The following is a 21,854-nucleotide window of genomic DNA, read 5'->3' as shown; positions in this document are numbered from 1 at the left end:
CCCATTTGCTTTCTTGCAGGCCTTCTGTCTGTCACAGCTTTTCTGCACTTGAACTGTGCTTCAGGTTGAATCCAACTGCTTGGAATGGAAGCATCTTGCCACCAAAGCCCATTGTTTTTGTAACGCATCTGGCTTATTAATGCAGGCTACTAAAGCCACTTTGGAAGCAGATTTACTGAGACACAGATAAGTTTATCTGCCACAAAGTAGGTGTGAATGCCAGTTACTCCTGCAGTGACGGTTGCCAAGTCCTCCCACTGGTATCCCATGCTGTTTTGCGACAACTGGGGCAGCCTGCTTATCTGCGTGCCACCTGTTGTGCTGGAGTCACCCTGACCCAGTGCCACCTTTCTATTCAAATACCGTTGCCTAGTCAGGTGGTGTTCTTGGGTTTCAGCACACAGGGGGCATCGCTTATGTAATGCCAGACAGGCCTATACTAACAGACTTGACTTCATTGCCCTCTGGTGAGAAGAGTATATACAACAGGGGCCTATATTTTTGTTTTGTTTTGTTTTGTTAGGGAGAACAAATGGGACCTGCCTTGGTTACAAGTGACAATCAAACTAAGGAAGGGAAAACTTCCAGTTATCTTGTCACGTATAAAATAAACTGAGTTTATGGAGCAGGAGGGAACAATTAATAGAGCTCAGCTCCAGGTATCATCTCTCTGTCTTTGGCTTTTAATGATTACAGAATTGCTCTGGTTTCCCTCTGCTTCCTGATCCTTGAGCACAAGAAAAATTACTATCCACTGTCATACTTTAAATCCAGCATGAGGACTGCACGATCAAGGAGCTCAGTCCCAGTGCCACAATTCCTGTTTCACTCTGGTTTCAGTGCTGGAGAGCCTAAGTAGCTAAAAGCATCTCAGTATAGTTTTCACATTTGCAGGTTTGAACAGAATCCTTCCTCTGCCATTTGGACACAACATCCTTTAAACAAATTAAATTAGTGTATGTGCACTTTCTAGTTCCTCTCCTGTGTTAAGTCTTTGTTTCACCACCCTGCTTTGAACACAAGAGTCTTGGTACTTATTAATCTTTCCCTCAAGTCACCAGGACAGTTGTACTCTAGCCATCTCCTTCCCAACTGAGACACAGAAATTCTGTAAGATGGAGAACATTTTTCCAGGCCCACACTCATTAAAGATTGATAAAAACCATGGGACTGGAATTCCAGCCTCAAGACAAAGCACAGTTTTATCCCCAGTGGTATTAAGACTACTATCTGAACAACAACTAGCTGTCCCTTTCATCTCACATTTGCCTGACAAAAGTGAGATACTAAACTTTGATCACTGCAATGTATCCTGGGCTAAAACTGGCCAGTTTACATTGGAGGAAAAAAGCTTGAGAGATAAAATAGTGAAAAACTCTGGTCTCTAATCCAACAGACAGATAAAAAGACAGAAGCAGGGGGAAGAAATCCTACGACATGATACAAGGGAGATAATGACAGAGAAATGTGTCAGACTTTATAATTACTGTAAATGAGGTTAATCTAAGGGCAACTAATCGTGTGGGAGAATATGGTTGCTTTGTGATCAAGGCCTTTTCTGAAATACAAGAGTCTTCTGCAGTCCTCAATCCTAATGCCTCTTCCCTTCTGGGACACCACTGTCCCCCAGCACAGAAACATCTCGTTTTCTCATGGAGTCACCCAGCAGTGTGCAGTTGTCATGCCTACCCACAAAGGCAGTGGTTTACTGGCAACTTGCACCCCAAGCAAGCAACAGGTTTGTCTCCTGCTTGCATTAGCTCCTGACTGCACAGGCACGAGCTTGTGTGTGCACTGCAGTTTTGATTTGAAATGTGCTTTGTGATTTACCACCACTGCCAGTTATTCCAGGACTTGAGTCAAACCACTGGGAAGACCAAATGCAGATGCAGCAGATGAAGAGTTCTAGAAGAGCCCTAGAGTAAAAGCCAGTTCAGTTTCCATCTCCTCCTGTTTTTTCATGTGCCCACTCACTGCCATATTTATGGTGGCTACACTTGATGTTCCTACAGCAATGCTGTGCAAATCACAGTGCTCCTACCAGTTTTGGGAATGTAACTTTGAAACCACTCTTTTTTCTAGAACAGAAAGGTGATGGTACAAAACAACCATGGGAATTGCTTGTTTTGACACAAAACTTCATTGCTTCTGAAGAGGAAAATTAACATCACAAACATTCCCCCTTCTAGCAGAGAGAAGAAAAATGGGGCAAGTGGCTGCTCCACACAAACCTGTCCAGCCCTGAAATGGAAGTCTGTCCAAAGGCCTACAGGCCGCTGGGGCACATCTGCAAAGCCCACAACAAATGCCAACACAGTTAAGTTCTGTTTCACAGTTTCACCCCCACTCTTCATGTGACAGCTTTCTTTACAATCCCACAGTACCTCTTTTGCACCTGGAAATATCATCTCTGGCTGTTTTTTTTCTTGTCTTGGTCCCTGGTTTCCAATGGACTGTTAACTGAGAACTCTTTTCTCCCTTGTATCTATGTTCCTGTTAGCCCTGCTTTACATATTCTATGACAAAAAGTAAAATCAAACTTCAACTGCATGAAAAAAGGACTCAAGCAATTTGATGGTAACTGCAGCATTTGTGCCTATCTCTCACTGGTGCCAAAGGTGACTGGAATTAGCATAATTCAATAATAGATATGTGAGTTTATTTGACTCAGTATTTGTCTGTACCATGTTTCTAAAATACTCTGCAGCTAAAACATGTAAAGATCACATGACATGCTTCTTTAGGGTAAATGAAACAACTTCTAAAGCAATATGCTCATTGCAGGTGTAATTATAATATTTTTAACACTTTGCTGCAAGTTCCATTTAAAGGAAGCTTTTATCCAACAGCTCTGTGGTGATTTTTAAGTAATTCCCCTCCCTCCACATGCCCACACTAACACCAACAGGGCTTACAAGGAAATCCCAACAGGCAGACTGTTATGCAGTGTATTTCTGCATTTCTAAGGCTCATCGACCTTTCTTTTGCCAGATAAAAGCTTCCCATCTCTTTAAGCCCTTCATTCTTGCAATAGTCCCACAGAAAAGTTGACATCCTTGGCAAGGAGAGTGAAAAGCAGACTGTCCACCCTTCCCAATAGGCCAGGCTGCAGTTGTTTTAGCCTGTTTAAATCTCTCCCCTATTTATATGCTAATGTTCTGGTATCAGCAGAAAGTATAAACAGTGTTGTTTACAGCTCCCTATAGTCTGTGAGCACCAAGCTGCCAGGAGAATACTGTGTACTGGGCAAAGAGATATATTTATTGAAATTAAAATGGCCACTTCTAAGAGCATGAGAAACAAAACTGTAAAAATGCAGTGTCAGCCAACAATATAACATACAAATCAGGACTGGCAAAAAGCCATTAGCCAGGGGGTCAGCCGTAGGCTCTGGGGAGCTAAGAGATTTCATATTTAACAGGAAGAGATCTGGGGAGACCTTCAGCACAGAGACCTCTGAGAAAAGAGAGCATCAAGTTCCTTGGCAAGGCAGCTTACATGCTCCATTTGCTATTATTGCAGATTTTTGTTAGTGGATAGTGATAGCTCAAAGCTTGGCTCATAAGTCTCTTGGATCCTGAAGTTAATTAAACACTCCTAAGGAAAGCAGCATGGTCTAAAGGAGCAGGCACAGTAATTCTTGAGTTTAGATCTTGTCTCTTCAGTTTGTGGTGATTCTTCACTAGTAGAGCACTAGATCTTAACAGTAACAGCAAAACCAGGCAGCAGTAAGGATGAATAAAAAGCTGGTTGTGCAGTGTCAAGCTTTCTGAACATTAGGGCACAGAGCTTATGTCTTCTTTACATTAGTCAACAAAATGTTGACAATTGCAATGGCACTCCCTGTTCAAATCCAGGGAAATACCTGTTCCTATTAGCAATGCTTTATATTTCATTAAATAAATATTTTAACGCTTTAAAAAAATCCTTGTTTACCATAATGCCTGCTATATGCAATTCTCACACAAATGCAATTACTGAAAAAAGATGCCAAACTGGTTGACCTCACAATCCTTATCGTATGGTTTTCTATTGGAAGTCAGAAAAAGATGGGGCAATTTAACTCTTATTCTCCTACTGTATATGTTTCAGTTTTCACCACATGACATTCAGCACTCTACTTTCAGGAGGAACAATGCAGGTACTTCAGTGAGGGCTTTTGTGAGCCCAGGCCACATGGGCCAGCTGAGGCACATCCAGTGTGTGCACTGACAGCACTGCACTCTGCTCTCTTCTGAGTGGGACTCCAGGGGCTGACAACCAGTCCTGCTTGCCTCTGTGATCCAAAGCCACATCACATCCACCAGTACCACTGACTCTCTTGCTGGGCAGTCTCAGACAAGGTCCCAAGACAGGACTGAGTCTTTTTTTAGCTCTCACAGTCCTGCAAAACCAGTGCAGAGGCACCTGGGTAGGACAACATGTAACTGCTTGGCTGATACTCGAGCAGTATATATATTCTGCAAATAATAGGAAGTCCTCTACTCAATAACTTTATATCAGCACCACTAGATTGCTGAAAGGGTAAAATGCCACGAGAATGACTTGCAATGGCATTGTGCCTTGTCAGAGCAGCACAATCACAGAAAGAGTTTGAGGTGGTGAACAATGAGAGTATTACACTGGAAAAGATGTGCTTTTCTTCCAGTGGGAATTCAGTTGCTAAGTGCATCAAGAGGATTTACAGCAACTCTTTGCTGTAATAACTAAACATAGGCCTGCATGAAAATCCCACATTTGGCTGTGGCACACTGGCTAAACTACTCTGTCTCTTTCTAGTTGTGTGTTCCCAAAGAAGGAAACAGTTCATTTCTGCTACTATAGTACATCTGAAATTAAGTAGTAGTCTGCCAAATTTTCCAACGCAGAAAATTTCTCTGTCTTCTGAGTTAAAGTAATTTCCATGTGGTCTTGCACATATTACTTACATCACCTTTTAAAGAAACTTAATCTAGCCAGTCTTGAGCTTTGAAGTTTTGCTGTTCAGTGGTAAAGGGTTAACATTACCCAGACTGCATCAGGTGCCCTGCACACATTACACCATGTATTTTGCATGATTACAAGTACTTATCAACAGTGCAAATAAAGCAGCTCAGTGCTTTTATTCTACTCAAGACTGTCTGAAATGCGTTCATTTCTAATAACTAGCAGCTAAACTGCTAAACCAGGTAGGGATGACTGAGGGCTTGTTTGCCATTTTGAGCTCCAGCAGCAGTTTCTAAATTACTTATTATTAACTACTGTTCACTACGTACTGCAGTAAGAGATTAATATAGGCAGCTCCATAGCGAGGGGTTAACTTTTAAGTAAAAGACATATTGATTAAAACCACAGTATGAACTGTGAGCGACATCTTAAATCCGAAGCCATGAGTTAGGATTGTAGTGTTTGTATTTTTGGCATCTGTGTCTGAAAGATGAGAAAAAGGCACATAAGTATTTTTAAGAATAGTTGGGTGTTTTGGTCAAAGAGAAAGCTGACGCATCTAAAACTAGGCAGAGGGAACTATAGATGTACTTCTTAGAGATGCATCTACAGAAATAATAATAAAGAAGAGGCTAGAATGTAGTCTTACATAATTCATTGCTGCTTGGACAAGGGCCGGGAGGGAAGAATGGAAAAAACAGTCCATAAAGATGCCAGTAGTTTCTAAGCAGAAACATCTGTTGAGGTCTTAAAAACGGTCAGGCCTGCAGCAAGCTCAGCAACAGGAAAGTCTGCAGTTGATCACTCCTACCCTCGTCAGTCCCATGAGCTCCCACCCCTGGGACTGGATCGGAGCTTGGAAGATAGCTGACACCATGAATCAAACACAGCTCCTTTCTTAAAGGGGAAAAGGGGAGGAACAGAGAACCAGGATGGGCATCTGGGGAAAACAAATTATTATTTGGAATGGAAGTATTCAGGAAGAGTTACAAAAGAGTAAGGGAACATGCAAAGGGAGACCCAGTGGCTTATTCACTCTGTCCCATGGGGTGATCATACACTGAATTTCCATTGCTTTGTCCAGTCTAATTTTAAATGTCTCAAGCAAAAGGCCTTGCTTCCCTTGGGAGGCTATTGCAAAATCTCACAAATCATCTTTGCCTTTTACATGACTGCCTCTTCCTTTGCGATAGTTCATTTAACTTTGTTTTCTCTTGATATTCAACAGTACCCCTAGACACACCAGTTCCAAACAGCAATTTCTACTTCCTGAAAACATTTGTCCCCCTTTGCTGTCTTCTCTCAAGAAAGAAGTTATCTTAAAAATATCTCTGGAGATTATATTTTGTTCATCTCTGCAGGATCTGCATCGGCCAACAGGAAGGGAGCACGGTTCTGCTGGATCTTACAAGGATCAATCATTGGGGGCCTCAACAGCTATATTACAGGAGGTGTATACATTGGCAAAAGTTCTTATAAAGTATGGTTTGGAGCATTCTCTTTTCCATCTCTAATCATTTCAGGTGCCAATTTTGACTAATTGCTCATGTTAAAGCTTCTTACAGAATGTGAACATTTATTGACCAAGAAGGCCAAACTTCAATCAGTGACTATAAAAGGTTTAACTACTGGTCCTTAGGTGGACGTTCCATTTTTGCTGCAAATGCAAAACTCCAGCAGCCTGCCATATCCATGGGAGTGGGCAGTAACCTAGCAATGAATTTCTGAGTTTGCAAAGGATTCTACTTTAGAGTTAGTGGTGGCTGAAATACCATGCAACCTATACTTCATTACTCAAAACAGGTTAGTGTTTGAGTGCTTGGTACTTTGGAAGTATTTACCCTGCACTTTTGAAAATCTAAGCAAAATTATTTTTCCCCATTAAACTAATTACTAACATTTTCCTAGCAATAGTTGTTCAATATAAATTTAGAGTGATGGATCAACATATGGCTTACACTGGAACTCTTGCTGTGAAATTACTCATGCAGTCCTCAACCAGCACCTCCATAACAATAACAGAAGTGAGCAGAGTAGTGGTTTAAGTGTTTAGGTGGCCAAAAACAAACTCTGCAGTTCTGATTATTCATCTGTTTTCAGATTTTGACCTGCTCTAGACCTGCACTCCAAAATACCACAGTGATTTTCTTCCTGGTGCAGAAGTTCCCAAGTTCTCACCACTGATCATCAAAGAAAGCATGCTGCTCAAGGAATCTCTTCCAGCCTACCTGGAACAGCTTTGAACAAGAAACTGTGGTGCTGTCTAAAGCTCCAAGGATCCCTTTATCAGCCTGTAAAATATTCGCCACCTTCATACTTCCTTTCTAGCTATGTCCATAAACATTGTATCAGGAGAGGACTTTGTGACAGTGAACTTGTTCATGTTTCTAGTTGTGAAGCCAGCTGGATAACTTAGTGTTAATGGTGGGACAAATAACATTGCTACAAGCAGTGGTATTACACAGTTTTTCATATCATGCAGCTCAAAATTACTCATCAAAAGGCCTTATCAGCAGCTCAGCTTTCCTTTCAGGTGTGGAGCAAAGTTGTCACACTGCATGTGAGGCACTGGATCACTTCAAAGACTGAGAAACAAAAAGGCTTAGAAAGCATCTTGCATCCTGCTATTGCTCCTGCAGATTTCTAACCAGTCTCAACCAGCTGCCTACATCCAATCTGGTCTCATGAAGCCCCAGTTCCCTGCAGGTCCTCTGGCAGCGCACAAGAAGGGAACGGTCTCCAACAATGCAGGAGTAAAGGGAACTTTTAACTCAATGTTAAGCCTCTTAAAAAATGAGCTGAGGTTCCTCTGAGATTTTATTAAATCTGCCAGCCTGTGAAATACTGCCCATTGGATCAAAGACACAATGCACCCTTTCTTAGCTTATGTTGAGCTCTTCATGGATCTCCAAAGGGCAGTAGGGCTGTAATGTCTCGTTAGGTCAGTCATTAAATACAAGGAACTGAAAAATTCACCCGAGACCAAGAGTCAGGATGGGACTCTGCCATCCCTTCAGGAGCACAACATCTGACCCTTTAAATTCATCTTCCCTCCCTTCTCCCCCAGTACACTGGGAACTACTCACTGTTGCTGATGTATAAAACCCTGCCACGACAACTACTAAAAAGGGCAGCTCCATGCTGGCATTGATCCTGCCTTCATCTCACTGCATTCTTTGTCTAAGAGAACAGAGGCAGGATTAGAAGGCGGTTTAGAGTGCAACCAGGCAGTAAGATTAATAACTGCTCTTAGTTTCATTCATGATCAATTGAGTGTATGTGAATCTGCAGAGGACCTTCTCCAAACAATTGGTAGGGATGGTAGTGGCAGTCACAGAACCAGAAATCCAAAGCAAATTTCAGTGACATAGCATTTCTTTAGTGAAAAATTGTATGTTTTGCTGTCTCTCGATCAGCAAATACTGCTCTGCTTGTGTAGGTCTGCTAGTACTCACCCCCAAATCCATTATGCACACTGTCTTACTCCCTAGAAAGTCCACTGACTCCTCCAGTGGGCACACAGACAAGTCTTCTGTGAGGAAAAGTTTGCTATCAGGAGTGCTTTCAGCCATACATTTGAAATGTGTCAGCTACTCTTTAAACAAATCAAACACCTTGAAGCCTAAAGGATAAAATGTTTGACCTGATTTATCCCAACTTGATCTCCCACAAGTAACGCAGATAAATCACATGGTCTGGCTCCTTTTTCTTGAAGGGGTTAGCACTTTCTTTATGAGTTCTTGCATATGTGAATACAAGATATGGCATGCACAGCAGTCAGAGAGGTGACCATCAAATGTGTTCCCTAATGACCAGCATGTTGGTAAGACCTGACTGGTCAGAATTCATAGCTGCTAGTGTAAAAGCAAAAATTGCAGTCACATGTGAATGAAAGGTGGCCATCTTTTACATTTATTATGCAGTTCTGTTAACATTACTAAACAAAGTATTTTTCTAGCACTTTTTAATCTAGAAAATATCAAAGTAGAGGAGAAGAAGCTACACAAAGGAGTGCCTATATCCACAACTGAAATGGAGCTGGGAGCAGCAGTTAGCCACATGGACAGCACTACACCACAGTTTATAAAAAACATGACAAATAAGTTTGCCTTTCTAATGGCCAACAATACTCTCCAGGCATGCCTGTACAGACCTGGAATGCTTGGAGCCAGCTTTCAAAAATATCGTAGTGTCTAAGCATTTTGCTTGGCCTGACAAAGGAAAGGAAGGAGGGCACATGGTAGTTTTGCCCTTACTAGACTTCCTAACACATCCTATATGTCCTGCAGGGCCGAAATTCTTACTTCAAATAACGGAGCGTTACCTGAAGGGTCATCCCACAGTATGCACATAGCAGCTGGCTGCATTCCAAAGCATTTAGAAATTTGCCATCCTTATTTAATTGAAACAATGGGAGAATTTATGGAAGCCAAAATTAGTTCCCCTAACTGATAACTGAAAGATTAACTTCTGGAGGGAATGCCTTGAGATTTTCAGAGACCACATATGATTAGGACATTGGCTTAATATATCAACTATCCACACTGTACTGACTAAAACAGGGTTGGTGGTAGAAAAAAAGAAGAAAATGAAAAGGAAAGAACATATAGGCCACTGCCATCTGAAATATGGCATGAAGAGGTCACTGTAGCAGCCCCATAAAATCTGTCTGCCCAAGGAATTTCTTATTGATTAACACTTCATACTGGCATCAGTGAGAAAGAGTTCAGGCAAAACAAAGCTGCTCCAGCATGTTTTAAAACAAAACAAAGCAAAACAAAAAAACCCACCACATTCCCTCCCAAAGGCTCTTGTTTTCACTAGGCCAAGTGCCACTGACTTCTTCAGACCTCAATCAAGATCATTAACTGTCAAACTTGGACTATATGGGACCACCATATGACACTTGTATTCACTCTGCACAGTAATTTTAAATTTTGTTTCCAATTCATGCTAACCTCTTACTTCCCCAGAAGCATTCATGAAAAATAAACACTGGCTTTGAAGGAAGACTTTACATCCAATGTGATAAACTGCAGCAGGGAGTGGGTCAATCTCAAAATGGGCAGTGCAGTGAGGCTCTGCTTCTGCAGGTTTCCCTGCCCAATCTACAGGTCCAAGATAGGTTAGTAACTTTGAAATGTTGCTTTTTCATGGCAGAGCTATATTACTCCATTGGATTATTTAGAATTAGATCTTGATAAATGATGCCTCTTTGACAGTTTTAGCCTAGAACTGAGCATGGAAACATCCTTTTTTGCTCATATGAAAGGACTTAGGAATGAGGCACACAAGCCACAGCAGTAAGGAGAACGTGGAGCAAGCAGTAAACATCAGTCTTCAATGCTGTCATACCAACATTAAATTCACTTTAAAAAAAACAGTTGGGAGAGACAGATGGTAAGATATCTAAGAATGCTGGTACTTCTGAGAAGGGGAGCAAGACATGGGTCATTTGTAAAAATAGCAGAAACCCTGTCTGTAACTTCAGCAACGTTCAATTTCTGTATTTAAAAGAGTCCTCTGAGGCTGCAGCTTTCACGCACATACCCCGGCTTTCACAGGGAGCATGAGAAAATAAGCTCATTGTGTCAGAAGGCCTTGAAAGGGAAAGGAGGCTTGCAGCAGGATGGGAGGAGGGGAAGAGCCAGAGCACAGCTTGAAAACGCATGGAGAGAAATCAAAAACAAACATGTACCTACCCCCAGCATGAACACACACACAGGCAAGCCTAAACTCTGACTGAACTCTGAAATCGGAGACCGGGCTGCTTTGGAAGCCACTGCTAACTTTTCTTCTTCTCTCCTTTTTTTTTGTTTGCTTCATTTTTGGGTTTGCTTTGGTTTGGGGGGTGGGGTTTTGGTTTTTACCTTTCTAAGGAGGAAAAGAAAATCAGCAAACTTGTGTGTGTGTGTGTGTGTGTGTGTGTGTGTGTGTGTGTGTGTGTGTGTGTGTGTGTGTGTGTCCTGGGTAGCTCAGGAAGAGCGAGTTGTCAAAAGCCCACTCCAGCATCTATCTTTACGGCACAGAAGTTTTGAAAGCCTGCTTTTCATTAGCATTGCCTAGCAACCAACTCATCTGCTGCAAATCTCATCACGCCCCTGCAAAGCATCCACGGCATGCTAATCTTCTCATTTAATAGAAAAGCTGCTGTAATCTTTCTTCCTTTTCCTTTCTAAAAAAACAGACAATAATAAAAATAATAATAATGATAAAAAAAGATTCTGTCCCTGCTCCTCCTGCTGCCCTGCACACCCCCCACCCCACCCCAGTGCTCTTGTTGATCCAACACTTTGCTGAGTTCCCATGGATGACCTACATGTGTGTGTTCTGGCTGATAAGTCCCAGCTGCAAAGGCAAGCTTGGGTCGGTTTTTGCTTTCTGTGTTGTGTGTGCTGGAAAGGGAGGGTGGCAAGGGGGAGGATTTTTCTGGCTGGGATCTGAGAGAGGAAGGAGGCAGGCGAGGCTACAGCACTCAGAGTCCGAACGGGTCCAAATGGCTTAAACGAAATCTCTGGCTTCAGATACTGTAACTGGAGCCTCCCCAGCAGACAGGGAAGAACTGGTTTGGTCTGGTGTGTGCGTGCACAAATCCAAGTTCTCCCCATATCCGCAGGAGAAGAGCGAGTCTTGCTTTGTTGCTGATGAATTCCATGTCCAGCCAGCTGCAAACAAGCCGTGCTCTGGAATCTCCCTGGGCTTTGCCTGTCCTTTCACTCTGAAAATATCGCGCCTAAGGGTAGGGGAAGTGGTTTGGACAAAATAAGACTTGACCTGAGCATCTGCCCAGAACTGAAACCAAACGTCCGTCTCCCTGAATTTTTGGCTTTTCACAAAGCCCAGATAATATCTCTTGCCACCTGCCCATCTTCAAGCATTCTGCACTTTATGGTTCCACACAGAAACACTAATCTATCATGAAACAGGCCATGCATGCAGCTTCTGAGCTGCTGAGAAGCAGGAACCTGAAAACCTGCAGACAAGCACATTCTCAAATATCTAGCCCCATTTTTACAGACACATTAGCAAGATGTGTGTCACCTTTCTCTTTGCACTTTCCTCCTTCCCCTCTTTCCAGCCTCTGTATTTACCTTGTTTGTACTTTTAAGTGCTCCTGAGGAAGTCTTGTCCTCCCCACTCAAAAAGTAGTCAACTCCTCCAGAGTGCAACCCTGGGGCCATTTCAAATTCTGCTTAACAATCTATCCTCTTTCCTGGTCCTCTAACTGTGAACCTTGAACATAATATACCTCACTTCCACCCACATGTGATGACTGAGAGCAGACACCTTCATGTTTCCTCTTCTCCTTTACAGCATACTGCTGGAAGCATTCCCACTAGAGAGGTGCTACAAAAATGAATGCAAGATCACAAGGCCCTAAAGCAAGTTAAGTCACTCTGGCCAATAATGTTATCATACCTAAGGAAATGACAATGTGGCCATTGTGTAATGGGTCAGGTAGAGATAAGATACTAGGAATTTCTTAAGAAATCCATGCTAAAACTAGAGCAACCTGAGGCTTGGAAAGCAGTAAATCTTACGTAAAGTTGGAAAGGATACCACGATTGTGGAAGATACTTCACTGTCACCCTGCTTTGCATTTTTAAGCAACACATGGTGACCAATAATTTTCAGGCCTACTCTTGCAAAGTCCTAAAGGATAAGATGGGCCCAGTAACAAAACTTTTGACAGCATACCTGAAGGAATGGCTGCAAGGCCAGTGGTCAGGACAGCAAGAAAGTTCAACCAATCTCAGCTTCAACCTCCGGCAACTATTTCAAAGGGTTTCATGGAGCAGAGTGCCCACAAGCCGATGAAATGAGACCGTTCATGAAACATTTACTGCACTTGACTGGGAAGAATTGCCAGCTTTTGAAAAACACATCCACCTCCCCTCTCCTATCTTATAAACAACTCCAGTGCTACCAGCTTCAGCACTCTGTGCTGCAAGCACTTCCAGAGTCATCAGTCAGGTTAAAACCCTTTCCCCTATGCACACACTGGGCTGGAAACCATTATGGGCTGGCTCTGCTCCCACAGCCAGCTGGAGACAGAGGTGCTTCAAATGCATTCGACGGGAAAGGAAATAAAACCCCCACCTTTGCTGGCTTTTAATTAAAAAAAATCTCAAGCCTCATTGGTTCTCAGGAAAACATAGAGTTGGCTTGTGTTTAAAGTGAGAGTATGGAAATAAAATTACTATTTTAACAAATTTCATTCCCTGTGTTAGTAAGACCTTTAACAAAAAGGCTGTTCACCATAAAAATAAGACTTTTTGGTCACTGGAAGGCAGGTACTTTGGACTCAAAAGAAGACTACTAAAAGAAGCTACGAATTGCCTCCTCTTTGGGATTTATACCTATCTTTTCACAGACCTGCATTTTGTTGAAATAAATTCTAGGCCATTCCAGAGATAGTGAGCTCTGTTAGGCTGGATTAGAAGTAACAGATAGCAAAGCAATAGCACCAGATGGCAGAAGGAAGCAAGTGAGGAACTGAATGCCACTTACCCACATGGCAGATCATTTGCTGTGAACTACCACCACTGTTGGGATGGAAAAAGATAGATTCTTGTGAGTGGAAAATGAACTGGAATGGAGACAAGATTCCCTGGTTCGTGTGCAAATGCTGATTATAATAATTTTTCTCTAATGTCCCAGAAAGTAGAAATTAAATATGCGACAAGTCTCACATAGGCCTCTCTTGTCCTTGGTAAACTTATATACATGTTTCAAATACCCCAACCTAACTAGCATTCTCATTATCAGAATGAGCTGAGAAGCCAAAAATTGAATGAACATCCTTCAGGTCCCCAGATGATGAGGAAGGACTTAAAGGTTGGGGTTTTTTGATCAACCTAAAGGTAAGGAAACATAATTTCTGTTTGTTAACAAACCCCTCACTGAATTCAAGTCTATATATCTATGATCCTCACACCCCCTGCCAGAGAACAAATTCTTAATCAAAGAGCAGCAGCAAATTATCTGGAATGATCCACTCCTGGGAAAGACTCAGGCCTAAGCAAATAGTAGAAAAGCATCAACCTTTTTTTAAAGTTCTTTTTTTTTTTAATTTTAGCAAGTTGTAACAGCTTTCTTCTAAGATATACTCTTGTTTTAGAGCAGTCATGTTCTTACAGCATTAATAAAATGACAGCTCCCAATGAACAGTGCATAGAAGACTTACAGTATTGGACAAGGCTGAGACATGCTGGCTTTTCATGGTATTCTGCAGTTCAAAGTGAGGAAAGTTTGTCACTTTGGCAGAATATAAGCTGAGGGAAAGAAAAATGTGTGAAGGCAGTTAAATAAGGTTACACAGGTGCTGCTACTTCAGACTGTGGAAAAAAAATAAATTATAATACATGTGAAAGAAAATAATCCCTCTAACATTTGAGTCTTCTTACTGCAGGGTTAAAACCACAAGTCTGCTTTAGGAGTGCTGCCCTCCTTTAACTCGCCAAACATCACACTGACATTCTTTAGCGACTTGTGGTTTGGAGAGACAGCCATATGTAAAACTGAGGTCTACACACTTCTTAGAACTAGAAACTATTTGAGTATGTTCTGTTAAACTTTGAGATGCAATCAAGCCAAAGACAATTTTACAGGCTAATAGAGCTCTATCTCATGATAAATGTTATAGCCTCTTAAGACTATAAGTTTTATCATTTAGGCCACTCCTTACCCCTCACAAATCAAGAGAGTTTCCAGTTTTGGGGAGGAAATGAGAAGGGCTTAAATGCTGTCAATGTCAAAACAGAGCATTTTCAGAACAGCCAGAGTTTTGAAACAAGTTCTGTGATTGCTAGAAATAGGTCAAACTCAAATTACATTCACAAGCACTCCAAAAGTTTAAAGAAACTTAGGAAAAGAAAGTAAAAAAGATGTCCTTTCCATGAACTCATTTGTGCTGAAGAAATAGATAAAATTTTTACCACAGAGATCATTAAAAGTTAAGTTGATATTTAGATAGAATTCTTGCCTTGTAGTTCAGCAAAAGTCCGCCTTGCTCTGGACAGAACTACTGAATTGCCTTCTTCAGAGCATTCATAAATGAAATGCCCTTAATGTTTTCACAGAATAGACAGAAATGTTTGGATTTTTTGCCATAGATGGCATTTTGCCCCAAAATTTACTGAGTTTCAGTTGTATTAGACATCAAATCCTGGAGTGAAAATATAATGTTTTGGTTTAGTGTTGTCAAGCACTTATTAATTTAAAATGTCAAATTGCATTCCATTAGAGAAAAATGCTGGTATTTCTAGGGTTTGGGTAGCTTTAGATCTAAGGTGTATACTATTAACTGCATGCACAAATGGGAATCACACTGTTCTTTCTAAAGGTAAGAGGGAAATGAAGCAAATATCTTGTCAGCCAGTTGCTATGGAACAGTAAAATAGAGCAAGATTCAAACACCTCAGTATATATTTAAGGTCTGGAGAGTTCCTTTAAGCTATACCTTCCTACATGGATCTCCTCTAATGCCACAGCAATTTTAAACCTCATTGTGGCTGTTACTTCCACAGTCTTCTGCTTCAACAGGTTCTCAGCTCATCACTGCCATGATTCTACTGCTCACTGCTTTCCATTTGGTTCCTTCAAGATGCCCAGATGCATACTGTGAAACTGGGGACACATCTTAATGTCCTGTGTCCTAATACTGCCTTACAGTGACGCAACAGCTCTAAAAGGTTAGAAAAAGGAATTTCAAAAGAAAATGGACTCATGCCTAGAATATGACCATTCGGGGTAGATTTTGATGTGAAAATAAAACTCCTTCCCTTTTTTTCTCCTAATACCCCATTTATCCATCAATAATGTGCAATTCATGTCCAAAAATGGAGGCCATAGATCTTCCTAGAAAGGAAGAATTGGTTTCAATCACTTGTAAAACAACCATTTTCTTGATGGCTCAATACAAACTTTTGGAAGAAGCTTTCTATCAAAACCATTCAGAAACAAGTCCCTTATATTAGCCTTCTTGGCTCAAATGTTATGGTAAATTATAATTGGATGAAAACAGGATTTTATAATGGAAGGTCTAAGACAACTGCAACAATCACGGGGTGACTAGCTCTGCCTGCCCATCAACAATAAGGTGACAGCAATTCCAAATGTCTACATGACCAAACACATTAAAAAATGAGCTTAAACTCCTTAACAGATCACTTGGGATACACTGATACACCCAGATGCTTCCTGCTCCCTAGATAACAGGGGCAATTCCATGCCTATCTCTGCACTAGTCTTAACCCATGTACTTCCTTCGGAAGTCACTGCCTGGGCTTTCATGTGTCTGCACCTTCGTTGTAGATGCTTTCTGATATTGCAGGTATAGTGGTGCACGCTTCTGTGCTCACAAACACATCCTTATCACCCTCCTTTGCCAGAGATTACTCAATAGGTACATAGTGAAATAGAAAACATAGTGAAAACAAACCAGCATTTCATGATCAAAGTTTTTTATTCTGTTCTTCCTGCAAATTAGTGTTGTTCAAAAATAAAAAGCCCAAAGAATGCTGGGATCTAACTAAAACACACTTCCCTTGATGCTGCATGGTCACTCAGACAGAGGAAGACTAAGGACAGGAACAATGTATTGCCTCTGACCATTCACTCTGGGACTTCTCTGCTAATATCAGTGACAAAGGTCTCAGGTGATTTTCCCTAGTTAACCTCATGTTGGACCACTGATCCTTATCAGAAAGGAGATGAGAAGAAGGAATATAGGTCTAGGTCCCATCCTGGATGTGTTGCTGCTCTGCCGTCCTGTATGTCAACATGGAGTAAGGACCCCTTAGGGAGGGAATCAAGGTGATCAATTGCTGTCTGCTGGGAGGGAAAAGAAGCAGGTTACAGCAATGAGAATTCTATCCCCTGCTCTTGCTAGAGACTTCTGAAAGGCAAATGCACTCAAACTGTTAGTTTACTGTTAGAGACAAAGAAGGCCCAATCTTACAGAGCAAAATATTTGACCTGAGTCTGGAGACTTACACTGTCCTACTGAAACTGAACTTTTCATGATGTTAAAGAGCCTATTTAGCAATTAACATAGAACTCTCTTTTCAGTGGTTTTAAGAATACATATTAGTACATTTTTATAGAAGGTCCTGGCATGAAGAATTGCATTTGTAAGTCAGCTGTGAAACACAGGCCACCAAATTCAGAAACTGTCCTGGAAACAGCACTACCCAGTGCTGTCTTATGTAACAGGAAAGCTTAGAGGAACTGATGAACGATTATCTAAAGATACCATTCCATGGCACCTTCAACCAGTCTCAGCTGAGTGGCCTAAAAAAATCCCCCTGGATTGTTTTTCAGCCAGTTTAAGCCAGTTTGTACAAGTATTCAGGTCAGGAAAGCACCAGAGCCAGAGCAAGAGAGGGAGCTGGGAGCTGAATGAGTAGGAGCACAGCAGACTGAGCAGTTTAAACTGCTATGGAGCTAAACCATGGAACTCTGATCCACTTTTTGGTCGCTGCTGAATGTAGCCCATGAGCTCCTACATGTTCACTTCTTAATGCTAAAGCACTTTTTCAGATATTTATAAAAGACCTTCCCTGATTATCACAGAGGTAACTGGAGCCTGCAGCGCTTCCACTGAAGGCAGTGGAAAGAAAACAGGCTGCTTTCAGTCAACACCGGCAAACCAAGCGAGGAGTGAAACTGAAAAGCAGCTGTGCAAAGGTATTCTACAATTAGAATTACAGACAGTAAAGAAACCCTGAAGAGAAATGGCAAGTGAAGCCCCTTTGGATTTCGAACTGAAACCTGCTCTCTTGAATATTCTGCACTGCTAACTGGAAAATGGGAACGATTTACAGTAGACAAATCTCCTGATGTCTGACAGCTTGAATGCAGTGGGTAGAAGTGGCACAGTAATGGACAGAAGTCAATGCTCCTTGACTCGTAAATTAAATCAGCTGTGAAGTCTTTAGTAAAGGGTAAAGTGTGAATAAACTGGTTGAAGGGACCCTAGCTTGTGTGGAAATTAGCTGATGGGGAGATGCTCACTCTGCGTACAGCTGTCCTAGTCTGAGAGACTGCTGCCCTCCAGCTGCCTCTGTCTGCCACCCCGCTCAGGGCTGCTGTCTCCTCAGCAGAGCCACTGGTGTGAGCACCTCCAGGCAGGGTTTGTCACATCAATTTAAATGAGTGGTTTGAGCCACTACACCTTTACCCTACACCCCAAAACTTACTGGGGAGTGTACACACAAACCCAGCTCATGGCTGAGCAGTTGGCAGTGGCCAAGAGAGGACTGTGGTAAGTAACCGATCGCAGCAACGCCTTCCAGCTGCGTCCGGAGGAAGGGTGCTGTCCGTGGGTTTTGACTTCACTCGTGTTTACATAGGGAAATTACAATGCTTTAAGTAAATGCACAGTTTATATCCAATTTACCTAAACTATTGCAAACCCTTGTGTAAGCACTTCGTGAAATGCAGCTTAAACAGAGGAGGGACCTGGGTGTGGCACAAGTTCCAGTAAACCTATTAAACTTATTTAAATTAAACCAATGGGAATTCCATGTGTTAACAAATCTTTTGCAACTCCATAAGGGCAAATTCTCCCATTATGTCTATATCCATGCAGGAGTAAACATGTAAGCAGTCAGACTAAATCACTTCAGAATTTAGCTCTGCACTCAGTCCTGACGAAGTTTTAGATTGTAACCAATCCGAAGCACCAAATCACAGCATATCTTGTATTCTTTACTATCAATCTCAGGGCAAACACATTACCTGAAATGCTGGGAATATGAAGTTTTCCGTCCCTGTACCTGTTTTCCTCAGGCTCAGGCTTTGTTAAGAAATGAGAAAGAGCCATGGTCTCCCAGTACATCAAAGACTAGAGGCCTTGTAAATCTTAATATCCTGCCTGCTCCAAAGAATGCAGCAGAGCTGGGTTTGGTTATGGGGGAGGAGAAAGGAAGTGCTCATAGGCCTGAATGCAACCAGCACATACAGTAGGTCTAATTCTTGTCCTATCAGCCTTGACGCAATGTGTCCTTTTCCTTCAGCTATTTTAGATAAACAGGAAAGGAAAAGAAAAAAAAATCAGTGCTGGAAAAAATACAAGTCAGTTTGGAAAGAAAACGCTATTGTCAAATGTTCTAATGGTAATTTCAAACAATAGTGAGTACAGTATGTCATATGAAAAACAGGGCTATTGCTATGATAGTCAATCATACCAGAAACAGAAAAATAGATTTAAAAAAAAATGGTGCTACAGTAAGAATAGCTACTGATTTGGATCATTAAGCATTTCAGCTTATGAGTTACAAAGCCTGAAAAGTGGTAATATTCTTACACCCATTTTTCTGACAGGGAAGGCCCTTTACAGACAGTTAAAGTGGTTTGTTGTGGTTTGCAAATAATCCCTGAGTGTACCTAGGCTACTGCCTAGCAAAACCATGAATAGCACTACCTTCCTCTAACCATTAAACTGTTCCAAGAAGTATTCTTTCATTAATGCCTTAGTACACAAAAACAGGTGGAAACTGGTTACACAGTAGTAATCTGGTTTGGCACTCAATACTACTTCCAGAAGCCAAGTCAACTTTCTGGTATAACTGTGGGACCATTAATACCTCTGAAAGGGCTCAGTCTAGAACTGAAGACTATGCAACATACTTGCACAAAAATTTTTGTACCTCTGGTGTAGAAATCCCTAATGCAAATAGACATATGTTATGACAACAGAGCCTCTCACTTGATAAATTTTGTATTTATGAATTTTGTTTATAAAAACATTGGACCTACTAGGCAAAATCATTACAGATGGGCATAGCTTCATGTCAATCAGTGTAAACTCAGTGACATGATGAAAAAATTTAATTCAATGAGTTTAATCTGTTATTGACGGGTTTTTATCACTTGCAGCATGAACATGAGGGGAACTGATGAGGCACATTGATCTATTCAGTTAATTTAACAGATCTCTTTTACACCATGCACTATGATGCACTGCCACCATTACAGCACATGGGAATACGGAAATTTGGAAACTGGTTATCTTCAAACATTTTGTAGATGCTAACTAATTATTCCATGCATTTTTCACAAAGCAGTTCAGTATTGCTAACTACTAGCTGGAACTGCTCACCAGTGTTAGCCATTTTCCCTCAACAAGTCCAGACCTGAGCAGACATTAGAACTGAGCTCCTAGTTTCCAACACCTTCTACCCATTAGACTATGCTGCTTACTCACATTCTGAAGGAGTTGGCTGGGAGTAAGAATTGATGACTATTTTTATCTCAGTTACCCATAAAAACCCTTTTATTCAGTGAATGGACTGTATGGAATGGGCTTCTATCACAGTTCTTAGAGAATGTCTGTTTATAACACAAAACCACCCTTGTTAAAATTGCTCTTTGAGAGTCTCTAGAAGTGTTACGGATGGACTGGCTAATGCTGACAATACTCTTCTTTGACCCCATTCTAGTTCTTCTGTGGAAGGGACTGTTACATACTATTAAAGCTCAGAGAAGAAAGATGCTCTCAATGACATTTCTGGAGGATGCAGAGTTACTGATGAAGGGTATGCCCTGGTCAGGCAGCATGGTCCTAGCTCTCTACTTATTCAGTTCCTGCACTCCTTGTGATGCTGTACATGACTCAGTCATGCTCTGCCACTGCCCGGGGTTGTTTAGTTCGTCCATCTGTTCAAAAGTCAGGAGTCAACACTTTCACCTTCCTCATGCTCTACTATAATACAGCTTTGGCTGGAATTCCTGACTCTCCCCATATAGCCGGGCATGATAGTTGACTTTTTCTACTTTCTGCCTCCTATTGACGTTTTCTCTTGTACTTCTTGCTCTACTTCTTCTTTCTTTTCTTTCTTTCCTTAAACCTAGTTGACAAGACTGCCTTTTTAGGCTGTACCCTTTGACTGCATGAGTAGTGAACTGCATTCCTAAGAAGCAGCCTCAAGCTCTAAAATGCAAGTTGAGTAAGTTAGCACTTCTGTGAACCAAGTATTCTCTTTTTATAATATTTTAAAAAGAGAACTTGTTCACAAAAGAACGAAACACCAGAAAGGTTTATAACTCCTAACAGAAACCATCTGTTTGAACATAAAGCTGAAAATGTATTGCTATTTTCAATTCAGGCTCAGGAGAGCTGGGAAAAGAACACTGGTCTGCAGGCTGTTACTCAGACTTGTCTTTCTGTTAATGAAACAGTATTTGCAAGACAAATGTTACTGTATTCTTAAAAAAACAAACAAAAAATACTTTCAGAAAACCCCAGCATACTCTTTTATGAAGCTGAACATTTTCCTGTCACACTCCAGAGAAAAAGAACATGCTGCAGCTCCACACAAAATACGGCATACGCCATTAATACATCAGAGGGAAGAGACACGAAGAGCTTAATCTGTGGTTACTCTTTATTATGAATTTTTAACTGAAGTTAAAATTAAAATATGCAACACTGATGTTCTACAAAACAATAACCCAACAAAACTCAAGACTGTGAATTTTGACCATTATGGGAATTTTTGCTTCTCCCCTCTTGAAAATAACATGACCCATGGCCTATTTTTCAAGCCAGATTTCAATCCTCTCTAGCCAGCTGTCAGGAAACCACAGAAGGTGCTTGAAAGAGCACAAAAATGGCTGGTTCTAATCTGAAGGGGAAAAAAAAAAGTAGAGGAACAAGGCAGCTACTTGTGGCAGAATGTTATTTTTTCTTCAGTCTCTGCCTGCATATTTTCCCAACATGTGTACTCTGTTACCCCATCACTTCCATCTTTTCCTTGGGTAAATATCTCTGCTTTGGAATAAAAGAAGGCCCAGGGGTGCCACTTGTAAGGACTGCACTCGCCTTGATATGTTGTTTTTGAACTGAACACATACAACGGACACATTTCAAACTTGGACCTTTGCCATCATACATGTTGCTTTTAGTTTAACCTTCTCAGATG

General features: G+C 41.3%; 1 protein-coding gene across 2 annotated transcripts in view; it reads right to left on the bottom strand.

Annotated features, from left to right (window-relative positions):
- The window catches only part of RAD51B (RAD51 paralog B), a 394,406-nt gene that overhangs the window by 69,425 nt on the left and 303,127 nt on the right, over positions 1-21,854 (bottom strand). The window contains exon 11 of one of the 2 annotated variants that reach the window (XM_031064350.1): positions 13,438-13,472. The exons of the other annotated variant lie outside the window; for it this stretch is intronic. Coding sequence (XP_030920210.1) covers positions 13,450-13,472 — 23 coding nt within the window. The 3' untranslated portion in view covers positions 13,438-13,449. The remainder of the gene's footprint in view (positions 1-13,437; positions 13,473-21,854) is intronic. 2 annotated transcript variants of the gene reach the window in all.

The sequence above is a fragment of the Geospiza fortis genome, unplaced genomic scaffold, assembly GCF_000277835.1.
Source record: "Geospiza fortis unplaced genomic scaffold, GeoFor_1.0 scaffold54, whole genome shotgun sequence".
Classification (NCBI taxonomy): domain Eukaryota; kingdom Metazoa; phylum Chordata; class Aves; order Passeriformes; family Thraupidae; genus Geospiza; species Geospiza fortis.
The sequence above is the reverse complement of the archived record's forward strand: the minus strand, read 5'-3'. Positions and strand labels throughout refer to the sequence as shown.